Source organism: Grampus griseus, assembly GCF_964374135.1.
Source record: "Grampus griseus genome assembly, chromosome: 9".
Taxonomy (NCBI): Eukaryota; Metazoa; Chordata; class Mammalia; order Artiodactyla; family Delphinidae; genus Grampus; species Grampus griseus.
The window spans coordinates 50,295,282-50,318,244 of NC_139003.1; the positions used below are offsets into that span (position 1 = coordinate 50,295,282).

Consider the following 22,963-nt stretch of genomic DNA (forward strand, 5'->3'; position numbering starts at 1 on the left):
CTGAAACAAAGGGGGTTGATGAGGTGGGGGACAGGAAAGGTCGAATAGAGGGTCGTCTAGGAGATCTGCTAGAGAGGGAGACAGAGGGGGTCGGGGGGATGAGGCGGCAACAGAAAGACACATGTGCATGAGTCCCTCAGATCCGGATTCTGACTAAGGGCCATAAAGGTCTGGACATAAGGAACCTCTGAGTCCTTTCCTTGTTTCCGGCAAAAGAGGTCAAGTTGGAGGATCGTGTTATAATTTAGTGTGCCATTAAGAGGCCATTGTTCTTGGTTCCCCAATGTAAACTGGGGCCAAGCCATGTTACAAAAGAAAATGAGCCTCTTCTTTTTGAGATTTTTAGGGTCAAATTTTTCCAGTTCCTAAGGATACAGCCGAGGGGTGAGTCTGAGGGAGGCTCCCGAGACGTACCAGAACCCATTCTTCGCCTGTATGCCGTAGAATGGGGGTACTGAGAGTCACTGGCTGACGAAAAGGCATTCCCTTTGTCCCAGTGATCTCTCCGCATGACTAAGGCACAAAATGGGCCGACTGTCCCAACAATCACACCTTGACCATGAGAGATGACCCCTGAGAGTGTGGCTAAGGCACAAACCATGCAACTGAGGTATGAACCGTGCACCATGCGACTTGGGCAGGGAAAGAAAGAAAGGAGATACAGCGGGCGGACTTCCTGATAGACCAGGGAGAGCCGACTGGCTGTATCTGTAGCGCCCATCACTAACTCTGCTCTTTGTTCTCAATAAACTCACTCTTTTCTAAAATACTTCGTGTCTGGAAATTCTTCTTCCAACCCGTGCACGGACCACAACATTACCTAAATAATATGGGCCAGGGGAGCAACAAAATTAGCATGTGTGTGATTTACCAATCCTCTGCCAGGGTTCTTAAGGGGTTTGAGGTGGAAGGTAGGAGGCGGCATCGTCATAGAAATAAAATCCCGGTGATTTATACAGTTTTGCCAAATAAGGCCCACAGGGCAAATACAAAAAGCCTTGAGCTGCCTCCAGCTTCTCCTGAGACAGCCAGTTTGTCAAAATGCCAATCGCTGGGTCTTATGCACACCCTCCACGTTACAATTGACATTTACTCCTGAAGCTTTTTAATAACCAAACAGCATTTTACAAAAAGTTAATTAATGGCATTTTATTTGGGTCTTATGTGATTTGGAATTCTTTTCACACTTGAAATTTTGTCTGACATTTTGAAAATACTACGCCTAACTCTTTTGTGTGAAAAAAAACACTTTTTTTTTTAACAGAGCTAGCATGTATTGAATACTTTTCTTTCCTTCTCCCAAGAATTGACGTAAACACCAAAAAGAAAATACTTCTTGTTTGAGCTCAGAGAAATGAAGCATTCTGTTTGGAATCTTAATGACGATGGCCCCAAACTTATCTAATTAAATCCTTCTTCATAAGGAAGAAAATTATTTTCAAAGTTAATGAATTTGCAAGCAGAAACGTTGCTGTCTTCCTAGAATGAATTACCCACATTCCTTACATACATATTTCAGTTAAACACTAATTAATGTTGGTGCTTAAAACACGTGGGATTGAGTTCGCTGTGAAAGTGAACTTTCCTTTGTTTTTGGACAGGATAAAAAGACCACAATCTCCCTTCATATAGACATCGGGCTGCACATATAAACTTAATTCTAGATTTTGGACAAAATGGAAATTATTTCATCAAAACAATTCATTTTACTGACTTTAGCCACTTCAATCTTATTAACATCAAACATCTTCTGTTCAGATGAATCAATGATGCCCAATCTTCACAGCAAAAAGAATTATGACAAATATTCTGAGGTAAGTTTTTAACTCTATCTAACATGACTAGCATAAACTACTGAACATCTGTCCTGAGTCCAGTGCTTTTGTAAAGAGTAAGGAAGAAGTTTGTGTTTTGTTTTTTGTCACACTTCAGCGTTCGCATGGCAGTGTACGGCTCTAACTTGTATTTGGTAGCACAACAGCACACAGCTTGGCCTCTCACGACCATTTTAGTGCAGAGTTTGATACTTTGCAAGCATAAGGCGCATTAATTTTCGATTTGACTCAGAAGTGCACAGCTGTAATAAGTAGTTGCAGAAATAAGTACTGGATACATTTCAGCTGGACATTTGAATTGTCTTTCTATATCAAAGCAAAATATTTATCCCTAGATGGTGGAATTCCCTGTTATTTTTATTTTGTTCTCTATGCCTTTATAGAATTTCCCAAATTTGCTGAAATGAATAGGTATTACTTTTTACAATCAGAAAACAGTTATTTAAAAATCTTCATATGGACAAACTTTCATGGTAAAACTAAATCCAATTAAATATTTGCTGTATTTTAAGTGGTTGCTTTAAAGTTGGTATAGTAGTGGTGTAGTAACCCACAAAGCAATCGGTGTTTTACTAATATAATTTACATACTGACAAAAATGCAATCAATTTCTTGAGAAATGCTTTTAGAGTGGAACTCTGAATATGAACAGGTAAAAAAGAAGTCTCCTCCAGCTGTACCCCAAAATGTGGCTAGCATCTCTGCTTTCATGAGCCCACCACTTTGGCTTTTAAAGAGGAGGGAAACAAGAGAAATGGAGAGGCAGTGGGAGGTGTCTCTAAAAACAAAATATAAAAATCTATGAAATAGTTCATAACCAACATGAATCAAAACTGAAGGAGAATAACTGCAGTAAAATAAACTTTTGCCTCATTTCACTACTTCATTATGTTCTTGCTGCTCGAACACATTGCTGCATGCACTGTATATATTTTATTAATATTTTAGCGTTGTCTTACAATAGTCCAGGGACGGTGAAACTAGATTGCTTTAAGAAGCTTAATACAAATTATTTATTTTAAAAATTCTGCACATGAAAGCACAAACTTTGTTCATAGCTTTAACAATCCTACAGATTAAAGTCTGGATTTAACTTAATTTGGGGTTTAAATCCATTGCTTATAATAATAATGTTATTTTAATGGTTATTTCTAATTATAGCCTAGAGGAGATCTCTGCTGGGGAAAAGAAAGAAGTCTCAATTTTGAAGAGTTAAAAGACTGGGGTCCAAAAAACGTCATTAAGATGAGTACACCTGCAGTCAACAAAATGCCACCCTCAGTAGCCAACTTGCCACTGAGATTCGGGAGGACCGTGGAAGAAGAAAGAAGCACTGGGGCGATGGCCAACCCGCCTCTGAGATTTGGAAGCAATACAGAGGACAGCATCTCGAGACATGTTCCTAATCTGCCCCAAAGGTTTGGGAGAACAACAATAGCCAAAAGTGTCACCAAGACACTGAGTGATTTGCTCCAACAATCCATGCATTCATCATCTGCCAATGGGTTACTTTACTCCGTGACCTGCCAGCCCCAAGAAATCCAGAATCTTGATCAAAAGAACCTAAGGTAAGTACTTGAATACCAATTAAAATGCATAGGCAGTTATGTAGAGCTAATCCAGAAAGTTTAAAAAGGCTTACGTGTTTTCGAAAGAAGTTTCTAAGAAAGTTAGGTTTCTTGGAAGGCAAAAGGAAAAGGCACAGGGAAATAAACACCTGTAAAGTGAGAGCTATAGAAGGTCAGTTATAATCATGACTACAGGTATGAAATAATGAGATAGCTTCCCCTAAGCCACATATGGGCATCCCTCTCATTACTCTACAGTCACTCACTAAGTAGTAACAGGCGATGACGGAATCGGGAATTCATGCCTATGACATATTGTCCAACATTTGACCTCTCTAGCATAAAAGGTCCTGCATGAGGGAGCTGCCTGCAGGTACAAAGGACACCATCTCAATAACCCAGGTCTCAAATTCAGAAGATCTTTTTCCTCAACTTTAAATCAAAATTTCTTTTTCTAGGATCTCATTTTATAAATAATTCCTGTTATTATAATCCTTCTTTATATTGATATGTATTTATTGAATTATCTACTAGTACAAATCAGAGCACAAGCTACCACAAGAGGTTCAAAAATTTAATAAGCTACCTACCTATTATGTTCTAGTACAGAGCATATGTTAAAAAAAATTTTTATATAAAATTGAACCTGACCCTTTGGTTAAGACCTGAAGGAAATAAGGAGGCAGGTTGTGACATCTTATCAGTGAGAGCTTCTCAGAGCACTCCTGATTTATTTTTACCATGGTACTTATCCTCATCTGACATATTATATATTTAGGGTTCACCCTTTCTACTAGAATTTCAGTTCTATAAATCCCATAAGTTTTGTCCATTGTCGTATTCCCAACGCCTAGAACTGTCTGGCAAGTAGTAAGCCCTCAATATTTGATAGGATAAATGAAATGATATGAGAGGCACTAATAAGGTCTTACAGAGACTCAAAAAAAAAGAATGTTTCTTCATGTGGGAATCCAGGGATATTTCATGAGTTGGACTTTGAATGGTGACTCTATTTTGAACATTCAGAGACTAGAGGGAAGAGAGAGGGTATTTTCAGGCAAAGAGAGGAGTATGAGCAAAGGCACAAAGCAAGGTGAGCCAAGAAGAGCTGGGGCTCAGTTTGGTAAGAAGAGGAAAGAAGACAAGAAGGGTGGGGTAAGAGCAGAGGGTGCAGATATTCAGAGCCACATAAAATATTCTGAATGTTGTTTATCAGGAAAAGGAGAACCACTGATGTTTCTGCTGAGGTCCTGAGATATTGTACAGGTAGAGGTTGGCAGCTAATCAGATGTTGGGAGTGGGGTGGCGATGAGGGAGAGAGATGAGTCAACGGTAACACTGTCATTCTAAGTGCCCATGACAAATTCAGGATCCCATCAACATCTCACTCATTTCAAGTGCAACACAATTCAATTCAGGTATAATTAGGCAATTAGGGTCATGACCTGCATTTGCATATGCTTTCTTTTACATGCTATTGTTGTGATGGATGAGAATATTTTGTACTGCTTACATTTTAGGAGACTGGGATTGAAGAAAATAGATGATGCAGAATTGAAACAAGAAAAATAAGAAATCTGGAGCCTGTTCCTAAAGACGACATAAAGCTGTAACAACTCTGAGGTGAAGACAACAAGGCATGAAGTCATTGCCCCCTCTTAATAGATTATCATTCACAGCAATTTTTCCTTCTCAGTACAGCTAATATATTGAAAGTTTTTAAAAAATGTAAAGAATATTGTAATGTAAAGATGAAATGAAAGATGAAGTAATTTTGTCTAAATAAAAAGAGCACTGAATATATTTAAGAAGCCTCTAGTAATGGGGAGAAGAGGAGAGAGACTGATTTGCCACACCGCTATCGTATGAACACAGTCACACTTAAGTAAAAAATTAAATAGAGGAGTAGCCTGGCAAATTTTATGATGAATATTAAACAATTTAACAGAATAACATGTTTGACAAATAAATGAACATGAATAATAAATTATTTACAAATATTTTTATACACCTATTTCTGCCATTGCATCAACTGTTAGTGAATCCGTGATAGATTGAAAAAATTTTTTTAAAGAAAGACAAAAGAAAAAGGCAGTTATTAGATACCTAAGTGTCTCTTCTATCTATATCTGGAAATTTGCCTTCTGGTGTGTCTCTTTTCTCCTCACTTAATATTTCAAGTTTTTGATTTGCAGAGAAAATCTAATCACACTCTTAAAACTAACAATTTATAAACACAGTACACCACCACGCGAATGCACAGTGATTCAACTTCTGTCATAGAATGAGAAGTCCTTAGTCAGATATTAATCAGTTTATTGAGCAACCTCAATTCCTTAGGGTGCAAGCCAGAAATGGTATTAATTCTCTCCCGTCCTGCCCCCAGCTGGGCTGTGTTGAATCTCCTTTTCCTGCTGGGTAGAGACCACCTTAACGATACCCTGGACAGACTCTAAAACTTCCTCGTCACTTCTTGATATTAAAAAACTCAGTCAAGTCCAGCTGAAGATGGCAGCCTCATATCCAAAGGAAAGTTTCTCCTCCCCCATTGCTGGCAGGGCTGGGGGCTGGAAGGACGTGAAGTGGGAAAGGAGCAAGGCTGCTCTTTTTCTCTTCCGGCCCTTTCTCACGCCCGAGGTAGGGTGGTGGGAGGGAAAACGGTAGGCCTCTGGAAAAAAATCTCCTCTCCTATCTTCTCCAGGGTGTTGGGTGGGCAAGGGAGGGGGATGGGCAGGATGGGGATGGGAATCAAGAGTCCCTGTCTCATCCTCTCTACATAATGTTGCTTCTTCTACAAGGGAGTTCTTCGGGAAGCACTGAGGGAACTTCACACTGCCTAGGTCAGTGACCTAAGAGACCTGGATGCTCCTTGATCTCTTCCAACCACCCTCATCCCACCTGTACTCTCCATGGCCTCTTATTGCCAGAAAGAAAGGCTCAAGACAGCTACCTTCTCAGCATCCACTTCATCTATAGAAAAGGCAGATGGCCTTGTCATGCCAAGGCAGGACTGAAGCTGCTCCTCGGCTGCCCCACCACTGCCCCCATCTGTCTCCAACCCCCTTTGCCCTGCTTAGGAGGGGCAGAGGCAGATCAGCAAGCCTACTGCCAATACAAACTACCCATCAGAAATGAACCACCAGTACCTGCTTCGTGATCCCACTCTGTACGAGTGATTTTCTAGGAACCTCTCTTGCTTGGTTTCGGGGTGAGGGGCAGCTGCAGCAGCCCTCTCCCAGTCAACCTCTCATACATCACTGGGAGGGGCATGGGCCACGGCAGGGGCTGATGTGGCTCTGCCATCTCTTCTTAAACCCAGAAGGAGTGTCTGGCCCCCACCATCCATGGTTTCCATTACAATGTCAAGTATTTAGAGCCTCTGTACTTCCAGATTTGGTCCCCAGTTGCCCATCCTGAGCAAAGTGAAAGTATGCAACATCCTGCTGCACTAATAAATAAACAAAAAGGCCAATCGATCCCTCGATACTACATGATGCAAGGAAATCTCTTGTCGTAGAACATGGGTTCTTTACCTAAACCTTTGAAATTTATGGAAAACGTTAGGTGAATAACCAGATGTCAGCTGTCCCCTTAACCAGGTAGCTTACTCTGTTTTAGCCACTTGCCACCCCCTTCACCAGCTTCTACAAGAAATCCATTCACATAAGGAAGTTTGCGATCTCTCTGCAGATCTGTGGGATCTCAAAGAGGCGATCACATTGCACATCATTACAATGAAAAAGTCTTGACTAGACAAGCTTCTTCTCCCAAGTCTCTCTTTACCTGGACCCCTAGCAGGGTCTCCTCCTCTTCTAACCTCTGATGCTCACTGGGGTGGCTTTATGGGCATGTGACCCATGTAGGTGCACAGGGCCCCACATTTGGTTAAGTGCTTTATTGTCACTGTCCTGAAATTCTTAATAATTTTGAACGAGTGCTGCATTTTTCATTTTCCATCGGGCCCCACAAATTATGTAGTCTGTCCTGCTCCCCCCCATCTCAGTCCTGCTGGCTCCTCTGCCTACTCTCCCAAAATCCAGTGCCCCCTCCCCCATTTATTAATCAGAGCAGCTTTCATTTTCTACATGAAACACCAGGGCCAACCTGTCACACAGGCCTGAGAGGTCTACTTACATCCCACAGTGGGTAAAAAATATAACTGCACAATTCATGAAATGTAGTCAGAACGCAATTTTTTGTGTGCGTCTCACTGCCCCCTTTAAAATGTAAAGGGTGGGGAAGGAGATGTGCAGAAATCTTCCCCTGGCCCTGGATGGAAACTTGGCCAGATGCCAGGAAATTCCCTGATGCTCTTAGCTGTCCTTTGGCCTAAGTCAAAATGCACAGTCTCAATTCCATTGTAATCAACGTTTCAATCTACACTCTTTCATTCATCTTCAACACTTCACCTCACCATGTGAGGTCTGAGTTGGGGGACAGGAATGAGATCGACTTCTGCTCTCTTTTCCAACCTCAACTGCTTCCTCACTCTCCGGCTCTGTTGGACCCTTCTGGGATGGAAGAGAATTTGAGATGAGAAGGAAGGAGTTATAGAACGGTTCTTGCCAGGGTGTATGGATTCACTCTCAGGACCCAGAGGATGGTACCACGCATCATGGCTGGCCTCAGCCCTCACCCTGGGACATGGTCTTCTAGGGGTCCTCTCGAGTAGGACTCGAAACAGCTTCTGCAAATCTCTCTTCCCTGCAGCTCATACCTGGTTACCCACAGCTCGCCCTCCACACTGGGTGTGATCCCAACATGCCTCTTCTATCTTGTTGCCCCCAGACTCTTTAGCTTTTTGACCTGGAGTTGAGCACCAATTTTTTGTTTCTCTCAACCACATGGAACACATTTCCTCATCGTATAGAAGATGCTCCCTGAAGAGTAATGGACTCAGTAATCCCCAGCACGTGGGCATGGGTGGGGGGCATTCGCAGTAGGGTAACAATGCTCCCCAAAGAAATCTCTTCATAAACCCAAATCTTATACTTTCATGGTCTCCACGTGGGTGAGAAAATTGAGGACTTAGTGGAACCACTTTCCAACCATTTCCTTTAAAAAGTCTGCACACAGTGATCTGGCTTTGGAATTTTACATCTGTCAGATTTTGGTGTTTTGATTAAAACTTCACTTTTGATATTCTTTGCAACAAAGATGGATCTCTACTTGTAAAGAATGCTTACAGCTGCTAAAAATGACATTGTCTCTGCGTCATTACACATGTATGTGCATTTTTCTGGGGGAAGAGTTCAGAGTTCTAGGGTAAATTCTCAGTGGAGTTTGTACCCCATAAAGTTCAAGAATTACTGCCACACCTGCCGATGCAGGAGACACGGGTTCATGCCCCGGTCCGGGAGGATCCCGCATGCCGTGGAGCGGCTGGGCCCGTGAGCCATGGCCGCTGAGCCTGCGTGTCCAGAGCCTGTACTCTGCAACGGGAGAGGCCAAAGCAGTGAGAGGCCCGCGTACCGCAATAAAAAAAAAAAAAAAAGAAAAAAAAGAATTACTGCCACAGAAGATTTCTATTTCTAGAATTATTTTAAATTAACATCTAATTCAATTTATAAATAAATATTGTTATCTGACTGGCCATTTAAGTGCTGAGAACATAACGTGCCAAAACGATCAGAATCACTCAAGTGGTTTAGCCTGACCTTCCTCCAAATACTGGCTTTTTATAGCAGCAGAAAATAGAAGCGAGGTGGTAATTGCGCTCTTCTCCTTAGTGTGCTTTCCCAGGCACCTCCTCCCAAATACTTCATCCTCCACCCCTCCTCCTCTCTTCCAACACTTCACTTCCTCAAGGAAATTCCATTTGGATTGGGCTTAACCTAAACCTCGGCCAGTCTGTTAAGGTGAGCAAAGTGTGGAGCTTCAGGGGAAAGTTGGGGATGACACACGCTATACGTCAATGATTTTCAGGGAAGGGAACTTCCATGTGCTCTCAAGTCCACATTTCATACATCATGCTGTGACAATGACCTTGAGAAATACAAAAAGGAAAAAAAATGTACTGGCTCTGGGACCAGTTTCTCAGTGAGAAAAATGAAAGGTCCAACAAAATGAAATAGTCAAGAAAGGGGAAAGCGTTGGCCTCTACTTACTTCATGTGTGTTTTTTCTTTTTCATTTTTTTCCATAAAGATCTTCCTGCAAACATTACGTGACACTTTTCCTATGCAACTTATCATTTTATTTAATAAGCATACCAAGCTACATGTTATTCCCTAGAAACATGCACTTTCACATTTCTGTGCCTTTGTTCATGCTAATTCCTTCGGCTCAAAGGCCCCTTTTATACTTATCAAAAATCTTTCAAGACCCTGGTCAAATTTGGATGCAGCTGCATTTAACAGAAAACCTAAATGAAATTGTTTTAACCAAGAGAGGCTTTTCTTTCCCCACACATAAAAATGCCTGGAAGGGGCTTCCCTGGTGGCGCAGTGGTTGAGAGTCCGCACGCCGATGCAGGGGACGCGGATTCGTGCCCCGGTCCGGGAAGATCCCACATGCCTCGGAGCGGCTGGGCCCGTGGGCCATGGATGCTGAGCCTGCGCGTCCGGAGCCTGTGCTCCGCAACGGGAGAAGCCACAGCAGTGAGAGGCCCGCGTACCGCAAAAAAAGAAAAAAAAAAAAAAAAAATGCCTGGAAGGAAGCAGCTCTGGGCTGGTGTGGGAATTCCATAGTCATCAAGGATCTAGACTCCTCCCATCTTTCTGCTCCATCATCCTAAGCACAAGATTCCCACCAGGCCATCTCGCAGCAAAAACAAAGGGGCAAAGCACAGGCGTGCTCTTTTTCCAAAGGGCCCCATCCAACAACTTCCTCTTTCCTGTCACTGGTTGCCCCAATCTGCAAGGGAAGCCGGGAAATGTAGTTTCTCCTTTGGGCACATTGCCTCAACCACGATGATGATAGAAAAAAAGAGCATGGATATCGGATAGGCAACCAGACGGGTCTGCCCAGCCTCTCCTCAAGCTCACTTCCTTGTTGTATAAAATATATAGCATATCTTAATTTTTTTTCCTTCACTAGAACAAGGTCAACGCTATTGACATTTTGGGGCTGGACAATTCTTTGTTGTGGGGCTGCCCCGTGCATCACAGGATGGTTATCAGCACCTGTAGTCTCTACCCACTAGATGCCACCCTGCAAATGGGACAACTAAAAATGTCTCCAGACATTGCCAAATGTTCCCCGGCGGGGGGGAGGCAAAATCGTCCCTAATTAGGAGCCCCTGCACTAGACTGTCCTAATCTTCTTTGTATCCCATCCCCAGCTAAATAATAATGACTGTTGATTGTTATGATAACTGTTTTAACATTTAATGCTGTTTTAGCCACTCCTGTTATGTTCATTTTTACACATGGGAACTGAGCTCACAGAGAACATTCTGAAAAAACGGGAGCTAACAAATGGGCTCCACCGAGGTCTGTTTCACGTCAAAGTTTACACTCTTCCTCTTCCATCCACTATCCTATCCACCACCGCGTCACCCACCTCCCATCCAGCCCTCAAATACTGTAAGCATTCAGGAAACATTTGTTGAATGAAGCTTTAAACAGAAAATATGAGTTCAATGGAGCCCAGGAAGAAAGTCTCAATGTTCTAAACATTATATACAGATTTTAGAAAGAAGGAAGGAAGGAAGGAAGGGAAGAAGGGAAGGAGGGAGGGAGGAAGAAAGGAAGAGAGAGAGAAAAAAAGATCTTAGATTCCTAGACAGCTTTAACCTAGCCACTCCTTAAGGTATCTACCTTAAGAGCAGGTAGGGAGGTGCCTACTTTATCAGAATGAATGACCATAAAGGGTAAAAACATCACAGAAGAAACGCTGTACCATTTTTAACTCAGACTCTAAAGAAGCAACTAATGATTTTTTTTCCTTACAGCAAACAAAGTGCTATTGTTGTTGATGAATCTCAAATATCAGTTTCTGCTTCAGTGGGAGAACCATACAGGTCAAGAGAGCCACTGAATTACACAGTCACTGGCAAGTGGAGCGGGAGAAAGGCATCAGTAAGTACGCTCCTGACGGGTTAGGTCTCTCACTCCCTGGGCTGTCTGCAGTTTCTTATCAATCCCATTCATGAAGTGGGACAAAGCAATAAGGGAATTAAAATAAATCCGAAGTAAGCCTGTCCCAGCCCGACGATATGAATTGTGGGAGTACTTGGGTGTTGCAGCCTTTCCCTGCTTCTCACAGATTGATGTTGGTTACTGAAAGCCCTGTGGAAAATATAATCACTTTGCTGTTTGGAGTCAGACTGAATTAGGAAAATATTTTCTGGTGAACATTATACCCAATGTTTATTTTAATTTACTACTTATTAAGTGGCCTTGAGTTCCTAAAATGTTTATTAGACATTGCACATTTTATTCACTGTTAGAAGTATTAACATTAAAAAATCAGGGAGATTTCATTTGCCTTTTTTTATGTATTCTATTTTGCTATGGTAAAATATATGTAACATAAAATTTGCCATTTTAACCATTTTTAAGTGTACAATTCAGTGGTATTAAGTCCATTTCACTTACTTTTTACATAGTCGGGCACTATTTTCTAGTTATACTCACACCATTAATATTTAAGTAACCATACCCAAAGCTCTAACATTATTTTGCCTGCCAGGAAATGCCTCTGACAACAATAAGGTTGATGCTTTTTAGAGATGCTCTGATTCTGACAGACTTATTTAGGAGTATTAGATTTTTTCACCAGAACATTAAATTTTTCCTAAATTCCCTTGAAGCTTATTTTGAAAGGAAGTAATTGTTGCTAATTTTTTTTTCTCCTGAAGTATTTTATGATCTCACTACTTCATACTATTTTGTATTCACCTAGGGCAGAAGCCAGTGCTTCTTTAGAAATACCTGGGACAGCAAAGGTTCTGTTACCAGTCAGATATGAGAACACATTTATTTCAGAACAGTAATGAAAATGAAGCATTTGATTAGTTTAATTTCCCTGAGAAATGAAGGATGGACGACAGCCATTCACCTACTATGTTATATCACTCCTCTTTGAACTCCAGGGCTCTATCACATTCTTCCTAATAGCCCATTTTTGGTTTTCATATATCATGAAGTTTTCCTCTCACAATATAACACAAAGGTAATACATATTATCACATTTGTAGCTTAGGAAATGCTAAGTATTATCACCCATTATTCTCTTCCTATATATAGGAACTAATGTATTATAGGAGTCCAACAGGAAAATCACTATTAGAATGAGGAGCGGCATAATATTATAATGAGATTAATGTGGAATTAATACTCTCTTTGTAGAGATAGAGAAATATTATTTTAATCATGAAGAAAAACTAGCTCAAAATTTATTTTACCTCTTGGCAGATTTCCAGGCATTGGTATATTGTGGTTAATAAAACATAAAACTATGGTTTCACTTTCTTAAAATATGCAGCAATACTAATTAGCTACAGCCATGCACCTAATTTTCAAACTGCTTTTAAAAGATCACATAGCTTTTCCCTTGTAATTTAAAGCACTGAATTGTAACCGATATTGCAAAGCTATTTTTAACCACTAGAGGGAAGAAAATGCTCCACATTTGTACGTAACTAATTTAAAATTCTTAGACCAAAACAATAATGACCACAAGAGGGGCTTTCCTGGTGGTGCAGTGGTTGAGAGTCCGCCTGCCGATGCAGGAGACACGGGTTCGTGACCCGGTTCGGGAAAATCCCACATGCCGCGGAGCAGCTAGGCCTGTGAGCCATGGCCACTGAGCCGGCGCGTCCGGAGCCTGTGCTCCGCAGCGGGAGAGGTCACAGCAGTGAGAGGCCCGTGTGCTGCAAAAAAAGAGAAAAAAAAAAAACCACACCACCACCACCACAACAAAAAGTCTTTAAGATCCTCTTGTTTTATACTGTACATATACTGCACACTAAAGGCTCAGTTAACAACTTTAAAATTTTAAACTAATGCACAATCATCTCAATTCAACAGCTTATAGTAGGCAAAAGTAAACATTTTTGCAGCCTGAGCCTACCTATGAGTTAAGGATTATTAGCATTAGGGAATGAGCACATCCTTTAGGAAAGGCAGAATACTTAAACAAACAAAACAGTACCCATTAAGAACCTGCAAGGTTCTTTCTACATTAAAATATCTACAATGGAATGCAAAGGTCGTATTTATCACAAAATTGAAATATTAACTGAAGTCACAAATTGATCAAATGCTAAAATATTTACATCTGACTCTTGAATTTCTATATGTACTTTCTTTTACCACAAATCAACTGCAGATCTAACTGTGACAGAGATGCTTTAAGTTTCCTCTTAATATAACTTTTTGACCTGATTAATTTTTGTTAATTATTTCTATGAATTTCTGTCCCTCCCAATTAAGCCATTTGCATTTCAGTAACTAAAGCATTACTTCCTTTGTTTAGAAACCACAACCTCTTTACTTTTTCACTCTCATTGATTCAAATGTATCATGGTGAATTAAGCCATTTGGATTTCAGTCTGTGTGGGTGACATTTTAACAACTGTCCCTTCAACCTTCTCACTATGTGAATCTTGGCCATGTCCTACATCACAGAGGACAGCAGGAGGGCAATGGTGGCAGCCTGATAGAAGAATGGAGCAGGCATGGAGCCAGGAGTTACACAACACTGAAGTCAGCAATTTCTCTGATGCACGAGCCTTTCACTTGCCAATCAAACCTGACAAGGCTTTTACCTTGTAGAGTTATTCCTGACCTTACCCAAGACACTAAATCATTTCTGAAGTCTTGTTTCTTAGCCTAAGCAAACCTACTCTCCCCACTTTTCAGATCTGTGTGCACTGTTCACTCTAATACTAATAAATACAGCACAGTGGTGCAGAAAAGCAGAGGAGGTGTCACTTCTTTTGGACTAATGAAAGTGATGCACATCTAAAACCAGAGCTAGTCAGAAAGCCTTCTGTATTATGACCTATTGGCAAAAGTTATAAACTAGCAGTTTTGAAATAAGCTCCTAACAATTATAGTTGCCCAGGAATAGATCTGACCCACATGTGCAACGGAAAGGCGTTTGAGCAGAGACTGGATGGTTATACAACAGATAGGAATATCAAAAATGAGTTATCACAGATGTCATTTCTGCAAGTGTGAAGCTGTACTAATTGACTTCCAAAACCTTATCAATCTTCTTTTAAGATTAATTTTATGTTTAGCAAAGAAATACATGCACAAGTTTAAAAAGTCAAAAGAATTCTACAAGGCTTATAGTTAGGGTGACTGCATCCCAGTTTTCCAGGGACAGTTCTGATTTATGCCTAATATCCCAGTGTAATTATTAATAGTGCCCCCTCTTTCACTTTCAAAAGTGTTCCAGTTGGATGAAAAACCACTGTCTCAAGTCCCAACCACATTACCCCCAATTTCTATTTCCCAGAAGCAATTACTTTTAATGTTTAGGATTTTTTTCTATATGCGTTCAAATTTCTAAGAAAAAAAAAAAAACATGATTATACTACTTGCATCAGTTTAAACTGCATTAGAATTCAAAGACCGGGGGTAAAATCATTGACTTAAATAGGTAGAAAGAGGTGCCTGGAAGGTACATTGTTTGAAGACTTATTCATCTGAAAATGACTTTTCCTCCTTCATACATTGTTGGGATTTTACATCCATCCAAATTCTGACAAAGTGTACGGGTAGGAAAAGTAATGACATTGCTGAGACACACTACCTCGATCTCCCTTCAAAATAAGATTTGCTACCCAAGCTGTCAGCCCTGTCAGGGACTGCCTCAGCTGCAGAGAGCTACCTGACCCCACCATAACGCCCTTCCCAGATCAGAGGCATCCAATGCCTGACTGAGGCAGGGATAAAAAGATGCTTTCCACCCAACCTAGGACTGCTCTGAGAGGCCATCAGTGCTCCAGAGCTCCCCAGAGGCTAGCCAAGGTTTTGTCAGGCTCATATAACAGATGGACTGGTCCCTCTGCCCAATACTGCTTCCTTTCCCTCTTTCCACAGGTGTTGATCTTTAATAAACAGCTTGTACCCCAAACTCCATCTCAGCATCTGCTTCCAGAAAACCCAATCTGCAACAAATAGGTACTATGGTTCAAAATTCAAAAGGTGCAAAAAAGGAATATGGTGAAACACCTCCCTCCCTCCGCTGAGATCCAGTTATCAGTTCCCCTTCTCAAAGTCAACCAGCGTGGCCAGGTTCTTGTGCATATTTCTAGAAATAGTATGCATATATAAGAAATGTTGGTAAACTGCCTTCCTTTTATATTGTACCAATTTATACTCCCTTGAAAAATATATGAGCGCCTATGTCCTCATACTCTTCCTTTATTATATCACTGAATTAATAGAGTCCAGTATAAAATATAACAAAAAAAGACATTATAAATGTTGGGCTAAAAGTGTATAGAAGTTCTAAAATTTTTCCATGCTCTATTGAATCATCTTGTGCCATCTTGGTGATGGTTCACCCCACTTTGGAAGGCAATGGTTTACTAAACAGGAGAATTTTTCTGTAATCAGGGAGCAGACATTTTCAACTATCCATCCCCTGTGTTGGACACACAGTAGTTGTTCAATTAACAGTTATGGAATAAATGAATGGAAAAAAATGAAGAAACTTGGTTAGTAGCATATATAAACATATAAAATGTCTCTTTTAAAAATTTTTATTGGAGTATAGTTGATTTACAATGTTGTGTTAGTTTTAGGTGCACAGCAAGGTCAATCAGTTATACATATGCATATATCCATTCTCTTTGAGATTCTTTTCCCATATGGGTTATTACAGAATATCGAGTTGAGTTCCCTGTGTTATACAGTAGGTCCTTATTAGTTATCTCTTTTATATAGAGTAGTATGTATATGTCAATCCCAATCTCCTAACTTATCCCTTCTCCCCTTTCCCCTTTGGTAACCATAAGTTTGTAAGACGTCTCATTTTAATGTGCATATTTTAACACAAATATGTGTCAGACTTGTGTACATATTTATGATATATATTGATAAAGTGATATGTGTGTAACTAAAATACACATACAAGAGTTGATGCTTAAATTCCTTTTACTAATTCCATTTTATATATATGTACCACATTTTCTTTAACCATTCATCTATCAGTGGACACTTAGGTTGTTTCCATCTCTTGGCAATTGTAAATACTGCTCCAATGAATATGGGGTACAGAGATCTCTTCAAGATAGTGATCTCAGTTGCCTGGATACATATATACTCAGAAGTGAAAACGCTGTGTCATATGGTAGCTGTTTTTAATTTTTGAAGAACCTCCATACTGTTTTCCATAGTGGCTGCACCAATTTACATTCCCACCAGCAGGGCACAAGGGTTGCCTTTTCCCCACATCCTCACCAACACTTGTTATCTCTTGTATTTTTGATAATAACCATTCTAACTGGTATAAGGTGATATCTCATTTTGGTTTTAATTTGCATTTTCTTGACAATATGTGATGTTGAGCACTGTTTCATGCACCTTGAACATCTTTTTTGGAAAAAATGTCTATTCAGGTGCCTTGCAAGTTTTTAAATCAGATTATTTGGGGTTCTTTGCTATTGAGTTGTATGAGTTCTTTATATATACTGGATATTTACCCCTTATCAGATATATTGTTTGCAAGTATTATATTTTCTCCCATTCCATAGGTTGCCTTTTCATTTTGTTGATCATTTCTTTTGCTGTGCAGAAGCTTTTTAGTTTGATGTAGTTCCACTTATTTTTGCTTTCATTGTTTGTGCTTTTGGTGTTATCCAAAATTGTTTCCAAGACCAATGTCAAGGAGGTTTGCACTGTAGGCTGGGCTCTGTTATGGGGTCCTGTGCCAGACAGGGAGGGGCAACATGGTCAGAGTGTAGCTGCTCCTCTTACCCTTCTAATATGATTCTTCTCAGTCTCTGTGGACACAGAAGTGCTTCAGCCTCACCCCCAGGTTCTGGGTATCTTCACAACAGTGTCTTATCTATGGATAGTTGTACTTGTTGGGCTTCTTGTGAAGGGAATTGATGCTGGGAATGACCAATGTCACTATCTTGATTGTAACAGTCTTTCTGCCTGTGTTTAATTTAAGTAAATGATATGGTGCTTTAGATCTCATTCTGTTTCTTAGTTTTCAACATTGTTTTTCTTTTCTAACTATGCATGGTATGATACGTATAGTTAGGAAAGTAGAAACCAAACTAGGCATTTCAGCAGAGGGAATTTAATATAGGAAATTGATTACACAGATATTAGAGGCCTGAATGAGCTAAAGGAGACTAGAAAAAAAAAACAAAAAAAACAATGAAAGTGAGCAGTTACACCCCTACGGTTGGGGAAGCAGAGGAAAAAAGTAGGAGTTATCAAATACTGGAAGCTCAAAGGAAACCCACAGATCTTGGACTCAGAACACTAGCAGGCGGGGGTTGTGGGTGGGGGGGTCTCAGCCGCATAGTAAGACTCTAGGAGGCCTAGAACAGGACAGCTGCTAGGAGCATGAGAGCTGAAGAGAGATTCCGGACATTGAACTGTGCTGGTGAGACACTGGCATTCAGGCCCAGCTAGAGTGGACAGATTCTGGTAAACATTCTGGCCATTCAGTTGAGACCCTTTTTTAAAAGGCCATGCTCCAGGAGTGGGGACAAAACTGGAAAAGGCTCACCCTAACAAAGCCTAAAACCAAGCCTCAAAAAACTTAAGGTAATATGCTGGTAATTTAATAAAGCAGATGCAGAAATGACTCATAAATTAGAGCCAATGGGTATGAAATTAACTGTGGTCAAGATGTTTTAAAATAAACTAGACTTATACTTTCAACTCTGACACGTAAAGACCTTAGAAGTTCCTACTCCTGTCCTTACAAAAAAAAGTCTGAACTAAAAACGAATGACTTTTCTTGGACCCATCAGAATTGAGGTCACAGGGCAAACCATCATCCTAAAACCTGAAGACACAGACAAATACAAAAAACTATAGCTGAGTTTTGCTTACCTGGAGCAGAAGCTATTGGAGCCATAAACTGGTGGTAATACTTAAACAATAATTTTGATGAGTTTCTGGAAGCTGAGTGTGGATTAGCAAGAGAGTGAAAAACTTATTGAGGCTGCAGTCTTAGAGGGTTTTATCTTTTGTGGATTTTGTCTCTAGGAACCCCACCAGGTTTTCATGATAAAGAGTCAAGAAAGATTCCCTCCTGGCTCTGACCAGGGTAGGGGAAAAGTAGTCATTTAAAAATATGCCCAGAGTGTTCTCCATAACAAATGCTTACTACTCCTCAGGAGGAAAGAATTTACCAGAGCCTTATCCCACCTGGGGGGGATGGGGGGAGGGGACTTGTAAAGGCCACAGTCCAGGAACACAGGCCCACTATAAGACTGAGATTTTATCATAATATTATAGAACACTTCCCCTCCTCCACACCTTACCACATCAACAAGCTCTAGTATAATAATAGCAGATAACATCTGAAAGAGCTGCAAGGTGTAGATTCCATTTAAGAAGGAGTTCTTAGGGAAATCCAAAGTCAATAGGGGAGACAAAATCAAGGACACTAGAGCAATTTGAAGCCTCTAGTACCTACAGCTATAGCACAGAGGACTCCAGCTGAGGTCTGGTTATTGATAAATCCATTAGCTGGAATTTCCTGATTGACCCTTTCAAGCCAGGGATACAAGGAATTGGGATAACATTCTGTGAAGGTCCATCCCATCCTAAAAGGGTCTTTTCTAAAAGCTTTGCAAAGAGGAGTCAGTCCGTTTGTATTTCCCTTGGGTGCATGGGGACAGGTCATATTTAGAAAAGAATGTGGGGGAGTGAAGGCTGTACAACTGACCAAGGTAGAGGTGTTTAGTATGACTGGGGAAAGATTGAAATAAAGTATGGGAACACTCAGTCATAATAGCCTAATAGGTAACAAACATAGGCTTATGGGTATAATCAGCAATAACACTTGCGATTAAAGAGAAATTGGTTACAGATAAGACCAAGGGATGTTCAACATCATGAACAGATCAGAGTTTCTGGTGACAGATCCAACAGTCAGAAAGGTTTCTCGTTTTTGCAACAGATTGGGAAATGCATTGGGATAAGAGCATTATCTTTCTCTAAGAAAGAGAGGGAGAAAATAAGGTAAGAAGCAATGGTGAGAAAAGGATGTACAGGCCTGGTCCAGTCATCTTGTGAAAGCTGTTTCCTTCAGCTCTTGTCTGCTTTGATTCTTGGAAACCTACAGTTTGAGCTCATCAGTTGGTGTGCAGGTCCAGTCAGGGTTTAGGGCTTTCTTTTGGGTGGTGGTGGGCAGGGGGGCTGGGGGGCAGCTTTCTTTGGATGAGACACATTGATCCAGGAGTCAACTCCTTGAAGTTTGGCAGCACAAGAATTGATCAGTAACACTTGATAAGACCCTTTCCAATGTGGCTGAAGAGAGTCTTTTTTTTTTTTTTTTTAACATCTTTATTGGAGTATATTGAAGAGAGTCTTAATGGATACGTCTTTTCCAATAAACAAAATCTCCAGGTCATGAAGTATGGTGTTTTGAGGTCTTCATCTCCTGGGAGCACACCATGGAAAGATTGCTCTACTAAAGCATAGTTATTTTCAATGGATGAAATACTGCAGTATATACTTTGTAATACTGAAGTATACCTCCTTTTATTAGTTGTGGATCAAAGGAAGCGGGAGCCAGATGCATGAGGAACCCAGCAATTATTTCACCCATGGTGAGAGTTTATGAGTTCCAGTCGGGGTGGATCTGAGATTTAGAAGGACCAACAGCAATACTTTTGCCTGAGGTAGTTGGAGGGTTCCCACAAATTTTGCCAGTTGAGTATTGATGGTGCCATTTGTTCCTTCGACTGGTCCTGAAGACTGAGGATGATATGCACTGGGAAAATGCTATAGGACTGGCTAAAGAGCACAGACTTGCTGTAATATTTAACTAGTAAAAATAGGTTCCCCAGTTGCTATGGAGTTCAAGAGGGGTTCCCCAGGTAGAGGTAAACTTCTCTAATAGTATTTTAGCCACTAAGAGGCAGTAGCTTATCTACATGGAAAGGCTTTGACCCAGTGGGAAAACAAACAAACCATGACTAAAACATATTTATACCCATGAGACAGGGGAAGTTGTATAAAATCCATCTGCCAAAACTCGAATGGTCTATTGGGCAATTTAAAGTGTTTGGGGGCAGTGCAGACAGTTTCCCAGGAATGTATTTTGGACAGATGAGACAAGAAAAGTAGACACTTTGTGCAGCCTTATTAATATTTCCTCACCAGTATTGATTCATGAACGTTATTATTTTATCCACAGACCAATGGTTTAATGCATGTAAAGTTATCAGTAATGGGAATTTTAGAGTCTCTGGTAAGACCAGATTATTTGGCCCAAACCAGAGTTCTCTCTTTTTATAGAACCAAGGTATTAGATTTCCAGTAATGTTTTTTCCTTTTCTGAAGCCAATTGTTGGGCACCTCTAGTCAATTTTTCTAGATTATTATTTGGGGGAAACACCACTTTGGACCATATCAGAGGTTTGATTGTGGTCTTTTGAAAGCAGCATTCTTGGCAGAAATATCAGTGGCATGGTTTCCTTTTGCCTCCAGGGAGTTGAGTTTGGAATGCCCAGGGACCTTAATAATAGCCAAAGCAGCTGGTAGGAGTATGGCATCTAATAAATTTTGGACACAAGAGCCATTTTAAATTTTGTCCTCATTAGAAGTAAGGAAACCTTGCTGTTTCCATAGCATTCCAAAGTCATGGGCAAGCCCAAAGGCATACTATCAGTATAAATGTTTGCAGTTTTGCCCTTAGCTAAAGTGCAAACCCTAGTAAGAGCATATAATTCAGCCTACTGGGCCAAGGTAGCCAAAGGCAAAGGTGCTGCCTCAATAACTTAAAAAGGAGTTGCAATTGCATATCCAGCACAAAATTTACCATTTTAATCCTTTAAAGAAGAACCATCAGTAAACCATGAAACCTCAGCCTTAGGGGAGTTTCCTGTAAATCATCACGAGGGGTCAAAATGTTATCTATCAAACAGTCATGAGGTGTATCGTCTGCAGAGGAGGGAAGAAGGGCGGCAGAGTTAAAGCTATTACAACAAGAAAGAGTTATGTGGGGTACAGTTAGCAAATGGATTTTTGTAGGAGGTGAGATAACTGGCTGAAAGGTGTTAGGTGTGATGAGGATTCAGGAGGGTTTCTACTGTATGGAGTACAAAGATCAAGATCGTTAGAGGGGATCCCATGACTGTTCTTCAGTGGCCTTAACTAAAAGGATGGGGCTGGAATGGCTCTGAGGCCAGGGGTATCCACATGCCACAGAGTCTACCTGCTGACTGTAGTACCCTATGGGGCAATGGTGATACTCATGTTTGGGGGTAAGTACTCCAAGAGTGTTTCCCTCCTCATATAGGAAGAGGAAATAGTGAAGTTGATGATTAGGGTGTCCAAGGAAAGAAGGATTATCAAGCTTTCCCTTAAGGTATTAAAAGCTAGGTCATCCTGATTTTCCCAAGCAATCGGGTCAGGTTTGGTGTTCCTTAGTAAGGCATAGAAAGGCTGGGTCATGAGAGAAAAGCTCAGAAACCAGTTCTCATAATAGCCAGCCAACCCAAGGAAACCTTGTAGTTGACATCCGATTTGGGGTTTTGGTAAGTTCCAGATGCCATGAAGCCTATCTGGATCAAGGTAAGCCCTTGTTCTGAGATCGGGTGCCCGAAATAACTTGGGTTGGAACAAACTGCAGTTTCTCCTCCGAAAGGTTATGCCCCTTTAAGGCTAAAAGCTTTAACAGGTGGATGCTGTCTTCCTGTGAGGAGACCTGAGAAGGGAAGCAGAGAAGCAAGTCTACATATTGCAATAAAATAGTCTCTAGGAAATTTTATATTATCTAAATCTGTTTTTAAGGTTTGTGAGAAGTAAGAACAACTCTCAGTAAAACCCTAGTGCATTACTGTCCAGGTGTATTGTTGTTCTTCCCAAATAAAGGCAAATAGATATTGACTAGCTTTATCCACAGGGATGCTAAAGAAGACGCTACATAAATCAATCATGGTAAAAAAAAAAAAATTGCTTTCGATGGGTCTGGAGGCTAATAAAATATGGGGATTAGGAACAATAGGGTGACAAGGGAAGACAACACTGTTTATGACTCAGAAGTGTTGGACCAATCTCCACCCTCCCCCACTGGATGTCTTTGCAGGTAAAATAGGGATGTTGCAGGGCCTAGTACAGAAAATAATGAGGCCCTGGGTCTTTTAGTCTTCTATTATCAACTTAATGCCCTGGAGGGGCTCTTTATTTACAGAGTATTGACTGATTCTGGGGAGAGGCTTTGAGGAATCTATTTGTACCCTAATGGGAGGGGCACTGGGGATTCTGAAAATATCAGTTGAAGATTTTGCCCATAAGGAGGGTGGTAGCTGATCCATTAGGGACAAATGATTAGTGTCCTTAGAATTAGCTCTAGTGCTGCCAGAGACAGAGCACATAAAAGATGTTAAAGGGTCAAGTGATTCACCCAGTCAGCTATTTTGGCTGTTATCAAATTCTAGAATTATTTCCTTCTTTTAGGA

The 22,963-nt window shown here is 40.7% G+C and overlaps 1 protein-coding gene and 1 long non-coding RNA gene across 2 annotated transcripts in view; one reads left to right on the forward strand and one right to left on the reverse strand.

The window, feature by feature from the left end:
* Window positions 1–22,963, reverse strand: part of LOC309827289 — a 71,975-nt gene that overhangs the window by 13,743 nt on the left and 35,269 nt on the right. The gene's annotated exons all lie outside the window — the stretch shown is intronic.
* On the forward strand, window positions 1,677–4,975 carry NPVF (neuropeptide VF precursor; the record flags this gene model as incomplete). Its single annotated transcript, XM_082662486.1, has 3 exons — window positions 1,677–1,814; window positions 2,997–3,403; window positions 4,924–4,975. 3 exons carry the CDS (start codon window positions 1,677–1,679, stop codon window positions 4,973–4,975), a joined length of 597 nt encoding a protein of 198 aa, XP_082518612.1.